Source organism: Tauraco erythrolophus, chromosome 5 (assembly GCF_009769465.1).
Source record: "Tauraco erythrolophus isolate bTauEry1 chromosome 5, bTauEry1.pri, whole genome shotgun sequence".
In the NCBI taxonomy this organism is placed as follows: Eukaryota; Metazoa; Chordata; class Aves; order Musophagiformes; family Musophagidae; genus Tauraco; species Tauraco erythrolophus.
Genome location: NC_141469.1, coordinates 19,122,800 through 19,143,178, shown reverse-complemented (window position 1 = coordinate 19,143,178; position 20,379 = coordinate 19,122,800). Strand labels below are relative to the sequence as shown.

The window sequence follows — 20,379 nt, the reverse complement described above, 5'->3', positions numbered from 1 at the left end:
GGCAGGCGGGCCGCGCGCGCCGCGGGCGTGGCCTCAGGTAGGGCACACCCCCCGGCCCGCGCTGCCACCGCCGATAGGCTGCGGCGGCAGCGCCCGCGCGCCTCTCGCCCAATCCTGCGCTTCTCCCGCCCCGACAGCGCGCCGTGCCCGCTGAAGGAGCGTGGGTCGTACCATGAGAGCTCGCCGAGAAGGGGCGGGCGCGCCCAGCGCCGGCACCGGGGGGCGTCAGGCGCCGCCGCCTCTCGCCGAGAAGCAGCGGCGGGACCCGGCGGCGGGCGGCGCCGGCGCTCGCAGGCTGCGGGCCAGCCCGCGGCTGTCCAGCGGGGCTCTGCGGTTCCCCCCCCCCGCTGAAAGTGCGAGGTGCGCCTCGCCCTCCCTGCCGCCGGGAGTGCGTGGAGCCGGGGGAGGGCGCGGGTGCCCGGATGTCGATCAAAATGAGCGTGATCCAAGCCTGCGCTGGCCAGCCCCGGCTCGGGAAACCGGGGCTCGGGGAGCCGGGGGCGCGGTGACATCGCGGAGGGGCGCGCTCCCGGGAGCCGGGCGCCGGGCACCGGGCGGGAGGCGGCCGGCAATGGAAGAGAAGGGTTTGGCAGGAGGGTAGGAGCTGGGGAAGGAGCTCATGGATAGAGGACGCTTGGCGGTGTGAACTTGGCGATGGCTGCCCTGTCGAGGTACGGCGTTAAATAACTTCTGTCGCTGCTGGTGGGTTTCGTCGAGGGCTTCTCACAGTCCGGTGTGGTTCGCGGTGCCCTCGCTCCTTCTCAGGCGCTGTTTGCCGCCGGTCTTTACACCGCGTTCCACAGAGACGTGGCTGGAGACGCGTCCTGGGTAGATTTTGCTCGTGTATTTTGTTCGCTGAAGTGTCCGCTGCCTCCTCTGGGCATAAACTTTCTTTTAACGGGAAAAACAAAGTCTTAATTGCTGCCTGTCAAATCTCTCCTTATCCGACAAGTTAATAGCTCTTAGAAACTGGTTTTCTCCTCCCTTGGAGACTTGTCTGTTATTTGTTTGGGTTTTTTCCCCCTGTAACCAGCCCAATGTAAACGGGTTCCTGTGATCGTTTACGGCAATATTTTAAAAGGTAAATGGTTTATATTTGGTTGAATGGGAGAGTTGACTGTGTAAAATGGAAGCAGGTTGTGTCTGCTTGTGTGCACATCTGCTGGATAAGTGAGAGGGTAGAAAATGGTTGTTAAGAGAAGAGTATGAAAAAGAGTGGTCCAATGTAGTTGCTGTCAGGCAGCAAAATTCAAGCATATATACTAACCTTGGTTAAATACTTTTAAACTAATGGTGTTTTTAAAGAAACAACTTGCCTGCTCTCAGAGGGGCATTCTGTCTAAAGTAAATTTCACACTCAGCATGGGGGAGGCAGCTTTTCTTAAGTCACAGTACTTGATGAAGCAGTGCTATTTAAGGTACCTATTAAATGCCTTTTAGCTTTTACGATGCTTTAATGGGCATTTCAAAAATGCCAAAGAGAGAAACTCCTCTTTTTGTTCTCTAGTCTCATACCAAACAGCCACCCTGCTCCTCTTTCCTCCAGGGAGGGGGAAAAAAAAAAAAAAAAAAAAAGAAGGTAGCTTATCCTACACAGAAGTTTGGCACTCACAGTATATTTTCACAGTGGTGCTTTTCTGCAAGTTTGAAGCCAAGAGCGGGCTTTAAATTACAGACTGCAAAAATGACAGAGCCTGAGGTTTGGGGAGGAGGGACAGGAAGATTGATTGCTTCTTAGCAGCTGAACTCCTCTCTAGCTCCGACTACCTGCTCTCTCTGTGTGTGGGGAGACTGGGAGTACTTAACAAAGAGGCAAAGGTTTAATTTTTCCGCATATTTTTCTTCCTTTGTATGATCACTGATTCGCGTGGTTTATTGGCGTGCATTAGGAGTGCGTTGCTTTAATCAGCCCCCATGCTGAGAGAGGATACAGTGAATCTTGGTGCTGCTGGCTGGCCTTGAAGTTTGGCTTGGCTCCGTGGCCAGGGACATGCTTGATGTCTCGGAGGTCGCACAGCCGTTTTCTTGGGTGGCAAGAGGGCACATGGGAGCCGGGTCCCAGCAGTAGCCCCCAGCTGTGGCAAACTGGCCAAGAAGGGGCCAGGCTGGCACTAGGCTCAGCAAACCACATCCTTAATCTGGAAGGTGGACAGTGTAGAGAATAAAGTTTTGTACATTGAGTGGTTCAAACTGAAAGTGAGGAAAATAGACAAAGGACTGGGTCCATGGGGCTGAGTACTGCGGGGTAGGTAAAAGGACTGTGCCCCACACCTGAGATGGGCACAGAGACAAGACATGCGCCTGCCATTCTGCACCCTTCCTTTTCCTCTATCGTATGCGTTGGCTTTTGTCAGGATGCCGTGAGGCACTCAAGCTGTAAAACTGCGTCAGAGCATTTCAGCAGAGTGAGTAAGAAGGTAACCTCTGTAGGCTTGAAGATCGGTGTTAAACTTTCTGATTATTGCTTGTCTTAAGACACTTCAAAGAGAGTAGGAGTGAATATGAGCAGTAAAAATGAGTCTCTTGCAGGAGAGAGGTTACGTTTGCTAGAAAGCCTGGTGTCTGTGGTATTTTGGTGGCACAGGTCAGCAGGGTTATCCGTCTCAGTCCAAGAGGTTTTTGCTTTGTGGGTACGTAGAAGCTTTTGTTCAACAGTGAAGGATGAGTTCATACACACAATAAATAACTGGAGTTATACTGCGTGGGGCTGAGAGGCCACACGTCTCCAGAATTCATGTGGCAAAACATGTCAGAGAGTTTACTCTGCTAGGTAGCTGACAAAAGATGTGAGTGAGCTTTTTGCATTCATTTCTCCTTTGTAAAAAAACACACAATTTCTGCAAGCTCAGTAAGTTACTGGTGAGGTGGTATGATACAGAGCGCTGTAGTGGTTTGGGTATCACTCTGTATGAGGCCTTGGGGCACTACTCCATCTGCTTGGATTTGCTGTTTCTCACATGCTGTATGTTTCAGCTGGTGAAAGGGATGTGACACTGGGCATAATGCTTGTCTGGTAACAAGAAAATGCTTCATTCTTTCTTCAGCTTCAGTGCTGTGATCTTGGGCAGTTCACCTAGCATTTGGGTTTCACTGTTACGAAGGGTGGAATCGTAAGGAAAACAAGGTGATAAAACAGGCCTGTTGCTGCTTTACAGCATTTTAAAAACTGTAATAGTGATGACTGAGAAACTGATGTGCCATTGGATGTCGTAACATTTTTTAAGTAGTAAACCTTAAAAAATTATTGTGTGGTGAGTTGGGTATGTTTTGTTTCAGCTGTTAGAGAAAGATCAGCTTCTGCCCATGGCTGCTGTAAATAGCTTATATTTAGAGCCATTAGGTGAAGAAACTATCCTTCAGTTAGTGTTGTTTTGTGTATAATGTAGGTTTTCTGGTGGGTTTTTTTTGGTTTTTTTTGTTTTTTTAAGTTACTAGCTGAGCTGTAGGTTTGCAGCTGTAGCGTTCTGTGCACTCGCTTCTGGAACACACGGCTGATCTGATGCCTGTGGTGTCCCCAGGCAACAGGGCTTGTGTCAGGTTTTTATGGTATGTTCAGGAACGTGTGAGCAGAAGCAGAGCTGATCTGAATGAGGACAAGTCTACTTTCTTGTTAACTGTGGTGGGATATTCCTCACCTGCTGTTCACCTGCTCTGAGTTACAGCAGGACCCGTAGGAGATGTGTGGGACAGACGGGCACCCGCGCTCACTGCCAACTGCTACCAGCCATCAGTGAGGTGTGAGGATGTGGCTCCTGAACTCTCTTCTGCTTCCTTCTTCATTAAAATGCCTGCTTTACTGCAGCAATTGCAAGCTGGGGATCTGCAGATGAATAGCTGCTTTTTTGAAGATGCAGGCTGCTTTTATCAGGCTGGCTGGGATCGTTTTAAATTATCTGTAGACCCTGTCGGTTACACTTACTTTATTTAGCCACCAATTTTAAATAAACACTTTGTTGTTAAGGATGCTAAGAATTTCCAGTTGTCATATAACTTGCCTTTCGAAGCGGTCATGATTGTAGTATAATTGCAGGTATGCAGAGCAAATGCAGTTTCCTAGTCTTTGTACGTAGGTGAATACAGCAGCACAATCAGAGCAACATGAAATCTGAGTATCGTGCTGTCATCCCTGCTGGGCTCATGTTGCTCTTTCTGCTGAGTCAGCTCTGCAGGGAAGGGTAGTGATGGACAGCAGTCTGGAAGCCCTCTGCTCCCACTCCCCAAAGCCAAGTCATACTAGCTAAACCCAGCAGAGTCTTGAAACGACGCTGTTCCAGTCATTTTGGTAGAAAAAAAGAGGACGCTGTGCAGAAATAAAATGTGGCCATACCTGCATTTAAAACACGATAAATGTAGCAAACCAGTTTCTTTTAAAGGGAATAACGCTGAGGCTTTTCCCTGAGGAAAAGCTACGTTGAGTGATGCAGCTTGATTTCATTCCGTGTCTTTTTTCACAGCTTTCCAGGCCAGATCTAAAGACACGTCTCATAACTTGATTGTTTCGTTGGTCCTGTTGATACAGGCAAACACCAGTATTGGTGATGCTGCATTCCAGTCAGCTGATGTAGGTGAAGAAGGGCTGAAACAGTGTCTCGTTGGAGGTTACCTGTCTATTGAAAGCTAAAACATCCTATGAACCCCTGTCAGTTTTGCTCATACACTGCTACTAGCCCTGCCTCTAGAAGTACAGACCTATTTCCTCCAGGAAAAAATGCCTAGCTGATCCACAGCATGTTTTGTGGGCTGCTGAAGATTTTCAGATCACAGTTCCGTATTGCCTGGCCTTTCTGAGCCTGGAGACTGTTGCTTTGGGGCAGGCCTGCAGTTGAAGCTCCCCCACAGAGAAGAGATGCTCACAGGGAAGTGGATTTTTTTCAAGTAGGTTTGTTGGGTTTTGGTTTTGTGGTTGGGGTTTTCTTGGTATTCTGTTTGTTGTGGGGTGTTTTTCGTTTTTTTTGTTTGTTTGGGTTTTTTTTTCGGTGGTGATTCCAAGTTGTAATAGGCCCTTGAAAACTTTGAAATACTATTGTCATGGTATACCCGAGCTGGTATTGAAGGATCAATCCTTAGATCAGGTAATTTTCCTGGGTCTGAATCTGTTTTGTAGAGAGGCATCTTCTCGCTGCTTTTTATGAGAAAATCATTTGCTGGTTCAACTGCAAGATGCAGCATGAATAGCAGGAAACAAGCTTTTAATGAACTGCATAAATTCTCCTCAGTACTTTCCCTCTGAGCATAGTCATAGTGAGTGACGGCGTGAGGCTTTTAAATGCCTTTAAAATACAGTAGAAAAGCTGTCTCAGTAAGGTACCTGGGAATGCTACGAAGACATTGTTCTTCATGAGGGAGACTACAGTGCAGTGAGGAAGAGTTCTCCACTGAGCACAGAGTGGCCGGGGTGCAGAGGCTGGCTTACTGCCTAGCTCGTGAGCAACATGACGAAGGAGTTACTTTAATGTAGAGATACTTGAGCCTCAAAAAAAAAAAAAAAAAAAAAAAAGTACGTACTTATCCTATTCAGGCTTGAGCACAGCGTGCAGACTTTTTTCCCTGTGGTATGTTATAGCGAAAAAAAAGTACTGGCTATGTTACGTTTTGCAACTTTGGCTGCTGCAGGTCATCTGTGTGCAGGATATAAAAGAGATGACACGCGTAGCGCTGACTGGAGCGGAGCAACTGGCTGGGGCAGATAGCGCTCCAAAATGCAGTGTTGTCATAGGTGGATTAAGATGGAGCTGCATTGCTCCGGCAGAGCACTTTTGTGGAGAACAGACAAGAGCTACTGCATGTGTTATGAGCAGATTTTCCACAGTTGGATATTCACAGACAATTCGGGGAAGAAAAGTTGCATTCTAGATCTGCATGTAATGAAGTGGCTGTGGAAAGCTGAGAGGCAGAATCCTTCCCGACCGTCTTTCCTCTCAGCTGCAATGGCTGCATTGTCCAGAGCTAGCTCAGAGCTCTCTTGTACACTGCTGAGGTGCAGAAACTGGTGATCACCTCATTTTACTGCGCAGGTTTTAAAAAGTGCATTTCTTTTGCTGCCTTACTCTTGTAGGGGAAAGGAGAGGTGGCAGGCAGGGAGAACAAGCAGGTGCGTGAGCACGAAACTGCATTTGAGGAGGTGCTCTGCTGACGTTAATACTGTTTTCAGCATTGTCAAGCTGAGGTGTCTAGGCAGATTTAAGTAGGCCACCTTCATCACAGGTGCCGTATGCTTCTGGAAGGTGTTTGTCTTTTGAAGTATTTTAGGCTTAAATAACTGTTTAGCATGTAGAGTTGTCATTTTTAGTTGTACTGAGTGTTTGTTGTACCAGTGACCTAAAGTTTTCCTTTAGCATTGTTTCTGCAATGCTACCTGTCAGGTTAAGAGAAAATAATGTTCCCACTTCAATTTTTAGAGAGAGTTCAACAAGCGAATTGTTAATGTTTAACCTCAGAAACAACAGTAAAACTCATTCTCAGAACTGTAAAAAAAGTGGATTTCGTTTTTGTACTTGTAAAAAAGAAAAAAAAAGACAACCAGACCCACCAGCACCAAAAGCACTAAAGAACAAGAAACAACAAAAATGCCCCTATCCCCCATTCATCAGAACCTAAGCAGGAAGAGTACAGCCAGAAGCCCTTTTTAAAAAGAAACAAAAGCAAACTCACTAGCATACGGTAGTATTTTTATTCTATACATTTTTTGCTTAGAATATGATATACTTTGTAATCTATAAGCAGCAAATGATGTATTCATCAATGTACGAACTGCTCCTTCGTGGCACAGTAGTGTTTAGCAGCCGGTGTGTGTATGTGAGGTGTGTGAGAGAGCATTGCGTGTGTGTGCCTCTTCCCTGAGCTGGTTATGGGCATTACAGTTCGAAATATGGGTATCTGCCAGCACCTGATATTGAAAAGAATTATTAAAATGAATAGCAGTAAAGGAATATTTACGTCTTTGGAGAGTTGTAGACACATGGTAAGAAATCGCTTTTGGCATTTTTGTGCTTCTGCAGTTTGTTAGATCGTGCTTAAAAAGATACTATTGAGACAGTTTATCTTTGCAAGCACGGTTTAGAAACTCTCCCTCATAGTCTGCAGATTTCTCAAGAATCCTCTCCTCCTCATAGGCTATTTTGGAAAAATCATCGTCATTTTGAAGACGGGGAATACGCTGCCGATTTAGAAGTGCTTTGGTGAAATGCTTCTCTTTTCCCTGTCCCCAGAGCCCTTGGCAGAACAAGCTGTTCTGGTAAAAGTTGTGTTCCTGGTGCCAGTAAGCCCATGGTTCTGCTGAGAACAGCCTGTCAGTCCAGGGACCTATTTCTTCATAGCTTTGCTAACATAACGTGTGCTAACAGAAAGATGGCATGGGCTAGTCATGCTGCGGAGCAGGGAGGTTTGCTTGGCATTTCTAAAGACTCCCTTAGCTTTGTCATCGCCTAGAGGCCCCCATCCCTGATGGCTGCTGTGTCTGCCTGTCACTGCAGCTTCGAGGCCTTGTTTACTGTGAAAAGTTTTGCTGGTGTAGCTAAAAGTACAGGCAACAGATATACTGCAGAGGTGAGACAACTGTGTTGGCTGAAGCTTAGTGTAAGCTCTGTGACAGTGGTGAATAAGGCTGCTTTTTCTGGCAAAGGGCTTCTGGGGGGCATGGGATGGGGCACGTAGGCTGCGTTGGCTAATGAGCCCTCTGGACCACTCTTCTTTGCTAAGACCCTGCAGACCCCTTGTAGTGGGGTAGTCTGCTTTGACCAGCAGTTAACTCTTAATTGGGGAAAGAAAACACCAACTCCGTCCAGTGGAACCATGATGTTTCCTGTAGTCCAGTCTGAAAGTCTCTTCTCAATTTTGCTGAAATGTTACATCCACCATTTAATGTTTTTGAAGTTGCTTCCAAAATTGTTTATCTATATAAATTTAAAAAGCACTAAAAAAAACCCCTGTGATTTATATAGATAGAAAAATGAAGATGCCTCATGCATAAATCACTGGATTTATAGGATGTGCCCCTTTTGGAGAAACTCGTTTTTTCCATTACTAGTGCAATATACTCTGACATGAGGAATGCAGTTAACCTCTCTGTTCCTGCCAGGCAAAAATAATTTGTACAGTTACTCTTCCTTTTTGTTTTGTTTTTTTTTTGAACCATCATATTGTGTTTTCAGTGTGTGAGTGAGGTGATGACATTACGTTGTGGCACTTGTTTTGGTGGGGAAATGCGAAGAAAGGAAAGCAGTCGCTAGGAATAACGCGATAATAGTGGAGTACCACGTTGCCTCCTGTGCTAAGCCGTGATTGCTGCCTGAGTTAGCACACGAGAGGTAAAACTCATCGCCCTTCTCAGAGAAGGCTGCTTTGTGGCCCGACTGCACTGGTGTGGTACCTGGTTGGGTGTCTCTGCCATTTCTCACTTGTGCCTCTCTTCAGTATTTGCTACCAGAAAGCCAAGCCCACTGGCAAACTCCTCAGTTGCATCCTGACTTGCAGTTAATTCTCAGTCTGTGCTGCAGGACGGTGATGGCTGGTGGACACCGGGATTTGAGGGACATCCCAGGCCGGAGAGGGAGCTTTGCTGTGGGATGCTTTCCCCATGGTTGTCTCTTGTGCAGGCTGATGGGGAACTTCTGGCAGTACTCAAAGCAGTGCTTCTCCCTTCAAAAATAGTTGTCTAGTTTTAAAGTTTTAAGGATGTAAATTCAGAAGCATGTGGAGTTTATATGTTTTTTTCCTGTGTCTGTGAGTATGTTTTTTGCACGTTCATTTTTTCAAAGCTCATGGTTTTCAACTTGTTGAGATGCTCTGTGTCTCAGAAATGTTTAAATTCATGAAATTTTGGATTTGATTTTTGGATTAATCATGTTTGATTTAACACATGATATTCTGTAACTTTCATTCTGAAAACAAGATGAACAAGTCTCCTAATATTTAAAGGGAATGTAATCTCTTTGCCGAGGTTTTGGGACACTGTTAAGGATCTGTATCTGTTTGCAAACCCCTGTCCGCCTTACATGGGCTGACTTCAGCAAACTAACAATAGGCTTTCTCTGCTCAGCTGCTGTTTGTGACCCTCTTCAGAGGAAATGCCTGGTTCTGTGTAATGGGCTACAGGAGTGAAAAAGCTACCAGTCCAGAGCTTAAGAAAATTTTGTGTAACTGCCCAACTCGGGGAGAGACAGGAAAAATAGGTAGAATTGTGTTCTGTTCTTTGGAAAGTCTGATTTACTTTTAGAAACACTGTAATAATGAGATGTGGTATTTTTTCCCAATGCGTTCTGCGTGAAGAGAAGTTGACTCATACAAAGAGGCATTAAAAATAATAGACAAAACCAAAAAAACTTCCTAAATTGCCTGACTTGGAAAAATTCAGTAAGTCAGTGTTTCAGCTTTGAAAAAAAGGCTTTTGGTCATTTAGTGAATTAAGTGCCACAAAGCTCTCCCTTGCAGTTCTCTATTTATTTGTAACGAAAATGGCAGCAGTATTCCCAGCCTTTTCTGTTAAAAGCATATGCTGATAAAGGGATACCTGCATGGCTTTTGTTCTTCTCGGTGTTGGGAATTTTTAACATCATGGTGCTATCGGGATAAAAATAATGTGATGTATGAAGGAGCTGGCAGAAATTCTTCCCTGGAGGAAAAACCCAGAGTTGGTAAGTTAGCTGATACAATGTAATCGAGAAAGAGCAAGAAGGCTGAAAGAGAACACGGATGAGGCTAATATTGCTGTAAAGATGTGCCATCTAGCTGTAACAGGTGTTAGGTAACTTGTGGAAAAAACACTTTATGGGAAAACCTCTTATTTTTAGCATATAATTCAGCAACTTTCATTTTGAGGAGAAAAAAAAAAAAAAAAGCTTTGCTTTCCAGATTTTCTTAGCAGGATACCAGTGTTTGTATTGAGCAGTTTTGTTGCTTAATGGGGAACTATTAATAACAACAGCTGAAGGCAAAGTTACTAGCTAAAATTAATCTCTCACAAGAATGAATATCTCTGAGTACAAAGGGGTGCCTCAGGTTTGGTTGTGAATAGCTGAACATTTTATCTAGAGACTGCAGGCTTTTGTGCAAGGGTGAACCATGCTGAAAACTCATTTTTTACCAGAGGCTTTCTATGCAGATACACGGAATTGTGCCTGCAAGACAGCCTAGCCGGTTTGGGGTGAAGAATTTAACTTGGGAAAGGAGAAAAAGAAGTGTTAACAGCTTTTTTTCAGCAAGGCCTAGAATTTCCCTCTGAATATGCCCTTAGCTTTATGTTGATGTTGTTCCCTGCTCCTTCCAGACTCATTTCAAGCTCTTGATGAGTAAATGGGATGACCTCAGCCTCGGTTCCGAGTCAGCCAAAAGGAGACAGTCCCAGACTGGAGTTTCTGTACCTACCTTAGCGTGTTGCTGAGTGTGGCATAGTGCTGTCACTTGCGCTGCAGTGCATGGACGGTGCAGCTCTGCACAAGTAGGACCACAGCAGGTTCAAGTGGGTGGAAGAAATTGTCAGTGTGCAGAAATGGTAACGTTAAAACTTGGCACCCAAGCTGATTCTTCCGTTACTTACATATGTGAGTCAGTCTGCTTCCTAATGATTTTGGAATTCTGTTTTCTTTCCAAGTCAGTTAAGTAAACGGAATGAACTGACCTACAATAGATAGGTTTCTCTCATTACACATCCATTTTTCATACATCTTGGGAGGGACAGACTGAATTTACGTGCGGGGAGCCTATTACTCTTCCTTTCTCTCACAATGTAGGCAGCTGATACAGTCTAGCACTGTTTTTAACAGCCAGAACTGTCTTTCTCTAATTATTAAATAAATGAAAACAGTTTGTAACTATTACATAATTTGATAATTGCAACCAAAAGCTTCTCAGGCTCTGTTTTTGGCAGCTGTATTGGTGTGTGTTGATGTTGTTTCTTTATTTGGACAACTTGTGACAGAATTTCTTATGAAAACTTAGGAACCAGTGCTATTTAAAAACAAAACAAAACACCCCAAAACAAAGAAAAGGAAAACAAAACACAACCTGCCCCTATCCTGTAGTGCTTATAAAGCCAGATGTGATCTGGGTTAATTTTTTAATCTAATGAATGTTTTGTTGACATTCTGTCCTTTGGTCTGAACCTTGTGTTATTTTGTAGCCAAATAGAGTTGTTTCAGTCCTTACCCTAAGAACTGACTTGGTGTCTGTGCTGTATTTAATTATAAAAAGACACGTATGGAGCATGCCATGTCTCAGTCAAGGGTCTTGCATTCAGTACTGTTTCCACTCAGGTCCCTTAAGAGCGCTTATTCCTGTAGCTTTCTGATTCAGCAGTAATCATTTGTGCTAGCCAAAACAGTGAGGAGGGGGAGGAAAAGTCCTTTTTTCAGCTATAGCAAAAGAAAAACTCAAAAGTCATATTTAAAAATATTCCCCCGCCCCCTTGCAAAAGTCTGATAGAAATGTCTTATAAAAGAAGATATTGTGAAGAAAACTCTCTTCTTCCTGTGTCTCCACCTCGTTTTTGCTTTTCTTTTGATGGATTTCTGTATTAGCCATCCTTTCATTTTTTCCTACAGTCCATTGCTTTCTAGCTGTTAATTTGGTGGGTGAGGAGTGTCATGCATAGGGCAGATGAGAAAGTATGCAACTTACGGACATAAGTTCCCGGCATTCCCATAATGCCGGGAAAATTGTCTTTACTTCCCTGTTCCCTTGTACATTGATTAAGTGTCGAGTTAATGATTTCCTTTTTAAAAAATTGCTTCCCTGAAAATGGGCCATCCTAATCCCTCTCAGCCTAATGACGGAAGTGTACAGCTGGTGTTGACATAAGCTATGTTTACTCGAGTGTAACAACTTTAAAGACCATTTATGTACAGAAATTTGCTGAGCAAAGAATGATTTGGTTTTGTTTATTCAATATTTCTTTCTTTCCTCTAGAGAAGTCCCTGAACACACAAGAACCAGAGCGTGAGGGCTGAAAAACCAGCAGCAGTCACTGGGGTTAATATGATGTGTTTAAAAGGTCTTTAATTAAGTCGTGCAGTTTTCTTAGAAAGTCCTTGGACTATTCTTTCACCCCTTCCTCTTCTCTTTCCCTTTGGTGAGTAAGTGCAAATAAGATGGAATGCAAGCGAGATGCAGGCACTGACTGGATACGGATCTTGGATCCTGCTGATGTGCAGCAAAGTCTCAGTGGAAAGTGGGACACCAGAGGAGGGTTAAAATGGTTTGTGCGAGTTTGGCCTGCCAAGGGCGTGCTGGAAGCCGAGGTGGTGGCGAGAGGTGATGCGCCAGGGCTCAGCGGAGTGTATGTGCAAGGTGGTGTTGCAGCTGTTGCTCTGAATTTCATGGGTTCCTCTGGGGTTTTCTACATCAGTCTCATTCGGGGCCAAATTGTAACCTTCAGTGTGTACTCTCGGTTCCAACTGATCTGTTCCCTCCACACCTTTTGAGAGGCTTCAACTGTATTATAAAGCAATGAACTGCTTTGGTGAAAGGAGGAATTTAGACCAGGATCTGGTTTTCTGGTTTCCTTTGGCTTGAAGCTTTCAAGTCCAATTCAAGAAAGCGTTCCTGTTGAAGAGCCATGCTCAAGCTTGTGCTCAATATGAATTCTTGACCTGTAGCTTTTACACGGAGGATAGTTTTTGCCTGTGTATAAGTGAGTGTTCGAAATGGATTCCTGATTCACAGCTTGAAGCTGAGGAATGACTTCTACATGTGTACATGACAGAAAAAGAGATGTGAGAGAGGGGAGGGATATTAACCTTACCCTTTCATTTGTTCTTTCTCTGCTGTGTGTTGCTACAAGCATCGTGTTTCTAAGCAAGGCTGTGTTAAGTGAAAAAATGTGGGGCTAAGGCACAATATGCTGGCCAGGAAGGGTTCTAAGAGTTGTTTTAAGGATGAATAAAAGGAAAGTTTCAGGTGGGATAGGAAAATGCAGAAATAGCAACTCTCTCTGTTCTTTCATTCTTCTCATTTGTCAAGTGGCTTCCAGAAATATTTAGCATAACAAGTTTATTGTGTAAAACATCTACTCTTTTGTGGTTGCATGTTTAGTAACTGCAACAACTAACCAACTGAGTGAGATAGAAAAGATACAGAATGTATTAGAAAGTGTGTGCTGAGATTTTAGGGAGCCTTATTTATCCTGCAGTTTAAAAAAAAAAAAAAAAAAGTTATTCCAAATCCCTATGATCAGCTTGCATTCTCTTTAAAATATTTAGCTTTCCACAGATGGCTTGGCTGGGTGTTACTTGGGTTATTTGGAGTGCTAGCTGGTGTTGGAGTTGTTATTCGTTGTGTTTATGGATACTTCATTAATTAGTCTCTGGGACAGTGAAGAGAATACAGAGAGATGAAGGAATCCCGAGGAAGTGCATCCCTGTGGTGATGCAGGAAGCTGTCTGGTTGGAAGCAGGTGTTGTTCAAGAGGCTTACCATGCTTGCCACTGCATGTAGCTCTAGACAGGCAGAGTCAGGGAGCGAGGGAAAATGCAACAGCCTACATGGAAGAATTTCAAATCTTCTTCAGGAGTTTGCCGCAGTGGTTACTGTAGGGCATCTGCTCGGTCCCTTGGAGAGCAACGCGCAGACGTCCTGCCTCGTGCACAGGGCAATGAATAAGTGTCACTGGGAACACACGTGGGAGGGCAGGGGATGAGGAACCCCAGGGAGAGGTGGTGCTGATTCATTCTCCTTGCAAACCTGTCAGTTGTCACAGTGGCGTTGAGGACAGGGACTCAGAGAGGCCATTGATCGTTACCGTGAAAATACTTCTGAGAGCAGAGGCTCTGATGGGTTTTATCAGAGAAGGCGATGTGTCCCTGGAAGTTGTCCTGAGTCGCTGCTGAGCGGACAAAATGCTGTGTATGGCTGGTGAAACTCCTCCCGTGTATTCCTGCCGTGCTTCGGTGTCATTTTCCAGCCTTGGCCACAAGCTTGGCATGAAGTCACCACCATTATCATCTGGGCAGACGTGACTTCCTTTGAGAATGGTAGTTTCCCCAGACAAAAGGACAGCCGGTTCGGAACAGTCTTGGAAAGACACCAGTTCCTTAGAAGGTTAAAACTGGAAACAAAATGATACAGAGTTGGGAAGCCAATGTAATTAACAAGTACTTTTGCCTTTTACCAGTTGGCTGTCAGGTTTTGCTCCTTGAGGAAGGAAAGAATGCAGTGATGTGACTGGATGTTCTCATAGCTGAGACAGGCATATTTTTAATATGACTGAAGTTGAGCTTCCCCTCTAATTTCCATTCGCAGGAGTTGCGATCTAACATCTCTTCACTCCGTGTGCTTCCTGCAAGATCCGAGGAAGAGCACCTTCCTCGTTTGTCACAGCCTTTTTAGTTCGCAAGGGCTTCACTGGTACTGACCGTTTCCAAGGGCTGAAACTTCATGCATGTGACAGAGAGGGGCTTTCGCTGGTAACCTCCAGTTCTCAGGGGCTTAAAATGGATCAGAGAGAGGGCAAGGACTTGGGAAAGAGCAGCAGAGCCATGCTGCAGAAAAGGAAGGAAGAGGGAGGGAGGGAAATCAGAAAACCAAACAACAAACTGTAAAACGGGGGATGAGAGGGACCACCCACAGAAATGGCAAATTTATTTCGTTGTCCAGTTTTGTTGGTGGTAAATGTATTGACTGAGGCTGCACAAATGCTGGAGATGTCCGAAATCCTTCATTCTCGAGCCCCATGTGCATACTGAAATAAACGTAAGGGACAGGAGCAGTCACTTTTTGCAGAAGTAAAACCCTTGATGTTTCTCACTCTGCTCTTAAAGGCACAAGCAACAGAGGAGCTCGTCCGGTACATAAGGTGTGTAGCCATGACTCTTCCCCAGTTTCACCCAAACTCCTGGCAGTCAGTCAACTCCTCCGTTGCTTACTCCATGTTTGCCCACCTGTAGTTGTGCTACCTGTCCTCTCCCCAGTTTGGGGACCCTGAGTGAGAGGAGGGTGTCTCTGTCGAGCCATGAGCACTGCCTGCCCTTCCTGGGCCGCTTCGCAGGGGCTCTGCCTGACAGGCGTCTGCTGGTGAGACTCCTGCCGCTGCCTTACGGTGGTTGCTCAATGGTTTAACAAAGTGCTTTTAATGGAAACATAAAACCAGATAGAAATACAAAGCTTAATGGAATAATCTCTTAATTGCAGTGCTGTAAATGACTGTTCAGCACATGATTACTTTACTTGCAGGGGGGACAGTGGGGAGGAAAGACTATTGAATGAAAGACACGGAACACTTCAGCTACTAAGAACGATGATTTATTGCCAATCTGAGCATCAGGCTAAGCAGGGCAAATAAACTGACAATAGTAAGTGCTTTTGGAGGTAGAAACTGCCTCATTCAGGGTATTCGCTGTGTGGGACATGTAAATTCTACCAGGATAAATGCACAAAGAGTCATTAATTAGTAGTGGCGAGATACTCACGCGTGCACTGTCCTTAGGCAACCCAGAAAAAGTAGTAATCAGCACATTGCCCAATTATTGGCAGATAACTCCTGGTATGTAGTAGTTTGCTATTTCAGCTAGAAAATGCGTTGTCGCTCTGCCTCCCTCTAAAAATCCTGGCTTTTGCTGTGTTACGTGGTTCACAAAAAATATGTTTTCAAGCAGCAAAGGAGATGTGCTCAGAGGCATATTGACATCATCATTTTTTGGTATTGCTGCAAGCCTTTCAAGACACATGAGTCGTCCGTATGGAAGCTGTATCTGTCTTTCGGATATCTCACCTGGGTTAGGCAGCAGCAGGTAGAAGGAGATTAACTGGTTATTGAGCTGGCAGTTGATTTGGTGTACAGCTGTGTGCTCTCCAGAACAGCGCACGGTTTCCAGGGAATACGTGCTCCAGAAGCACATGCTGCTCAGGGAGGCAAGGTAAGTGTTTTGGAAGTGGCCTTGCTGGTTCCCACCAGCACTCTCCTTTCCCACAATTTACTGTGTGGTTTCCCCATGCTGCCTAAGAACGAGGACATCTGACTTCACCTGCTTGCAGAAGCCCCTCTGTCTCTTAAGCCTTTTGTTGCGTGTTTGGGACATCCCACGTGGCTGTTGGACTCTCTCCCTGTGGTTCACACAGACCAAGTGCCATGCCCACACCAAGCAAGTCGGAGAGACTTCCAGCGCTGCCAAACCCACGCTCCTGTCCCGTGGGAACGGGAGCTGGATGTTGCTTTTGATCTGAGCCAGTGTGATGTTCCCACTGCCTGCATGCAAGTGTTGCTAATGATGGTAAAGCCCAGCAGTTCGCTGTTTCTCGTCTGGCTTCCAATACCGAGGGAAAGACAGGAGCTTTTCGAATAGAGGTTCAGATGATGCGAGAAAAACAATCTTCTTTGTTGTTATTATTATTGGAAAATTAGGAAGATGTTGAATAAATGTGTTCAGAATTGAAGGGGAAAAGTATTTGTAGTTGTTAAAATTTTTATTCTCTTAAAGGAGTAGCTTTTTGTAGCTGCTAAAATTAATAGCTTGTGTAAAATGAACTGCACATAAATATTTTTAAAAAGCAGGAAAAAGGAAAGATAAGATACTTCAGAGTGTGTTTTGGAGCGGCATACGCTTTGCAACGTTCATTAGGCATGCATGGGTACCTGCCTAATGCACCCTGCCATGGATTATTGCTCCTGCATAGTTTTTTTTAAACCTCTTTCCAAGCCTTTTGAATGACAATGAGACACTTTGTTACACAGACATCAGGCTAATGATTCAAACGCTGTTTGAAACTCCAGCCTGGAGAGGATACCGAGCATGTGTGCCTCTTCCTAAAATTGAACAATGGTTGCAAACCGTAGGAAAATTAGCAGGCGCTTATGTGTGTGGATGGAAAAATTAGGAAATACTTCTGGAATAATTATAGTCTGGCAGAGAATGCAGGAAAGATGTTTAAAGATACGTTTCAGCATATAAACAGATCTTTTCTACAAATATTGCTAATCTCTTTCTGTTCCTACTTAGTCCTTGCTGTGCAGATAAGACTTGTCCAACCTGTTACTCGGTACATGCTGTTATTTATGTAAGTGGAAAACCCAATAGGAAGCCTTTTCATTCATGCATGATTTGTTTGCTGCTAATTCCTATGAGAAGTATGAAAGAATTTAGGTCTTTAATATTTTTAAATTTTTTCTTAGTCTCAAATTAGTTGCAGTTAGTCACTAATTAGTTCATGTTCATAGCGTGTTAGGTCTGGTTTAATCAATTGTTTAGGAAGGTTTTTGCACAGAGAGTATGTTTCACAAAAAATATTAGGGATTTGCTCATGTGCTTAATAGATTGCAGGAGGTGAAAGATTCAGGAGGCAGAATTGCACGTATCCATATTTCTGAGACAGTTTAAAATGCTCATATTTGTAGGTTTTGCTTTTGTTATGCTTCATAGCAAGTTAAACTACTGATAGCATTTGATGTGTAGTTTATTCTTTAAACAACTTCAGGTTTGCAGTCGTGAAAGGAACAAATGCAAAGGCTGATGTTGCATTCCTTTTTATGTTGGGCTTTATTTGCATTAAGCTATAGGGCTTCAGGAGTACACCCACAGCAGGCAGAAAGGAGGACCTTTCTGAGTGTGCAAGAAATACGAGCTGAAAGGCTTTGAGGCTCTGCAGCAGCCTCACTGCCAGCCTTGCAAGGAAAGGCTGGATGAGACCAAGTCTTTGAAAATCATGAGGAATTTTTGAAAGTGTTTAAGGGAACAGAGCTACGTGCTTTACAATGGTACGGATTACTCTGTTGCAGCAAGAGGGAAACAGTCGAAAGAGAAGTTGTGATGTACACGCATGTATTTGTGTGTCATGCAAAGCAAGATGAAGTAATGCTGGAACTGGTGCTCCACCTGTATGGCATGGTGTGGGGAGCGAGCAGGGGCTCTTTGTGGAGGAATGGTGCTGAATTCAAGCTGCCTGTGAGCTGAGGATGGGACGCACTGTGTGGCAGTAGCTGTGTGATGTGGCACCTGTGGGCTGCATGGCAGTGCGGCTGGTGGACTTAGGAGCTGCTTGGCAGAGAATGGGCAAAGCCAGCTGATCGCAGGCTCCTACAAAAAACCGTGGCATATTCACTCGGCTGGATGCACAGCTATGTGAGGAGGAGGAGTATGTGAGAAGAGGTTTAAAATGCAGACACGTGAAGCAGCTGCTCACTAAACATTTCAGTTTCTGTCTTTTGTTGACTGTATATCTTCTTAAAATTCTTCTTTGGTGTAGTGGAGAACAATAATGGCTTTTTTTTTTAATAGCATTTAGGAAGTCGGTTCTATAAAAACCAGTGAACAAAAGGCACGTCTGCTTGAATAATTTTAGTGTGGCCTTAAAGTAGAAAATTTATTGCATTTGGCTTCTTCCATCTGCAGTAAGCATTTATGTGTACTCAAAGAACTGAGGTAGAAAAATAGATTGTAAGGCTTGAATCCTTCATTTAACTTGCAAAATGATTTCACATGGAAAATGAAACTTTTTTTCTGAAATGTAAGAGCTGATATAATCTAGAATTTTTTTTACTATTATTATTTTTTACTTCCCTGTAACCTACTTTTTAACTGAGATAGTTCTTTGTTTTTTATGAGGGCCCTGGGGAAACAGAAACTGGGTTTTGGGAGGACTATTGAGCTCTGCTTTACTGAGTACTTCTGTGCTAGGTCAGGAATAAAGTCTTTGGACAGTTGGTGTGAAGAAACAGTAGGTCTAAGCAACCACGGTTTCACTTTCTACTGTCAGTAAGATGGAAATATGTGTGTGAATCAAAATAGGTCTGGGAAATTAATATTAAAGGCAAAAATGGTTTTTCTTGATCATTTACTTGATTATTTAGCTCTTTCTCAACCAGTACCAGTTTGTAACAGCCTTTTTACCTAATCTCTTAGATCTCCATGATATGCCAGTAAAATATGTTCTTTTGGAACCTATTTTAAAGAAATAGAAACCTGATTTTGTTTTTACATTGTGTTTTTTTATTGTAGATTGCTACTGCGAATGCACAGTTCTCTTGCTGCCTTGAAACCTGTTACCAATAAATTGATTGTACTGAACAACAATAACAACAAAAAAGATATTTCAAGGCAAAAGCAAATGAGCAGGAAGGGTAGGTCTTATATAGGGTAGAATGTAGGTTTTGCCCTGTGCATATTCCCAGGCAAAGCTGGAACAGTTCATCCAAGGTGCTGGATTTGTGCAGCAGCTGAGAGGAAGAGTTCAGGGGCAGATGGGGACAGTGAGAGATTTCACGCAGCGCTTCTCTGAAGAAAGCCTTTAGACTGATTGTGCAGCAGCTGATAACCACTTCTGCCTATTCCAGCGTGCCTTATCAGCATTAGGAACGGTGATATTTCGTTAGCGGTGTGGGAGTTGATAAAACATCACAGTCACGGCCTCCGCGTTTCCTCTGGGGAAACACCTTCTCGCTGTGCCGGGCGGTTGTGCACGCACGTGCATGCAGCAGAAGACTATCCCTGCTTGGAAAGCCTTGCTGCTTACAGTGTAGTAGTTACGCCGTTCCTGTGCTCGTGTGACTTAGCACCATGACGGAAAGGTTTGGCGTAGAGATAATAGCTGAAACAGTGCGCTGAAGTAGAGATGATCCAGCCACGCTTAAGAAAACTTGAGTTTTGGCACTCTTCCACCCATTTTTACTTCAGTCACATCATTTTCCTGAGCTGGGATTTGTAAGCTAACGCTTGAATTAGATTTATTTATGTGTCTCAGGATGACGTAAATAACTGAGAGAAGTGCATGATTGTTTTTATTATGAGTGGCGTGTAGATAATCAAGAGGGAGAATCATCGTGGGAGGGGGTAATGCTGCAGGGCAGCCCGTTCCTGACTGGTGGGAGTTTTTTTCCAGGTGCTGTAATCCTGGTGGAGAGCAGAAGCTGTCAAGCTGGGTCTGTAATGATCTACTCACCTTGATTTTTCTTATTGCCCTGATACTGTCTGAACACTGGCTTATCCAAACAAGTTGCCACTGTGCTGCTCTAACGTGCCGCGTTTGAGTTAATTTATACATTCTTAATTCATGGCAGTTACCAAGTGCTTTTCCTCTGTTTTCATCGAGGTGGGGGAAACCCACCTTGCAGCAAGCTCCAGATGCTGCAAAGGCAGGGAAAGTACCACTGAAACAGTTACTTAAACAGCATCCCATGCACAGTAGCTTGTTAACCTGCTGCCAGCATGCCTGGCTTGCCCCGTGGCAAGTTGGGAATAGTACAAGGTTGCTTTTTGTTGATGGGAGACTGTATGACCACCTTTGACTTTTAAATCCATAAAAATGGGACAAGGTCACTTCTGAGAAGCAGCAGATCTTGATCTTGTGTTCAGGATGGATTTGCATGTGAAACAGCTGGTTTAAAAGCTGAGCTCTGGCTACAGGAAGATTTCTCTTAACTGCAGGAAGTTTTTATCAAAATCAGGCTGTAGGTAGCAT

General features: G+C 44.3%; 1 protein-coding gene across 5 annotated transcripts in view; it reads left to right on the top strand.

Annotated features, from left to right (window-relative positions):
- Positions 1-576: 576 nt before the first annotated feature.
- The window catches only part of AFF1 (ALF transcription elongation factor 1), a 108,014-nt gene continuing 88,211 nt past the window's right edge, over positions 577-20,379 (top strand). For all 5 annotated transcript variants that reach the window (XM_086612455.1, XM_086612454.1, XM_086612456.1 and 2 more), the window contains exon 1: positions 577-671. In XM_086612455.1, the coding sequence (XP_086468581.1) occupies positions 655-671 (17 nt within the window). In that variant the 5' untranslated portion in view covers positions 577-654. The remainder of the gene's footprint in view (positions 672-20,379) is intronic.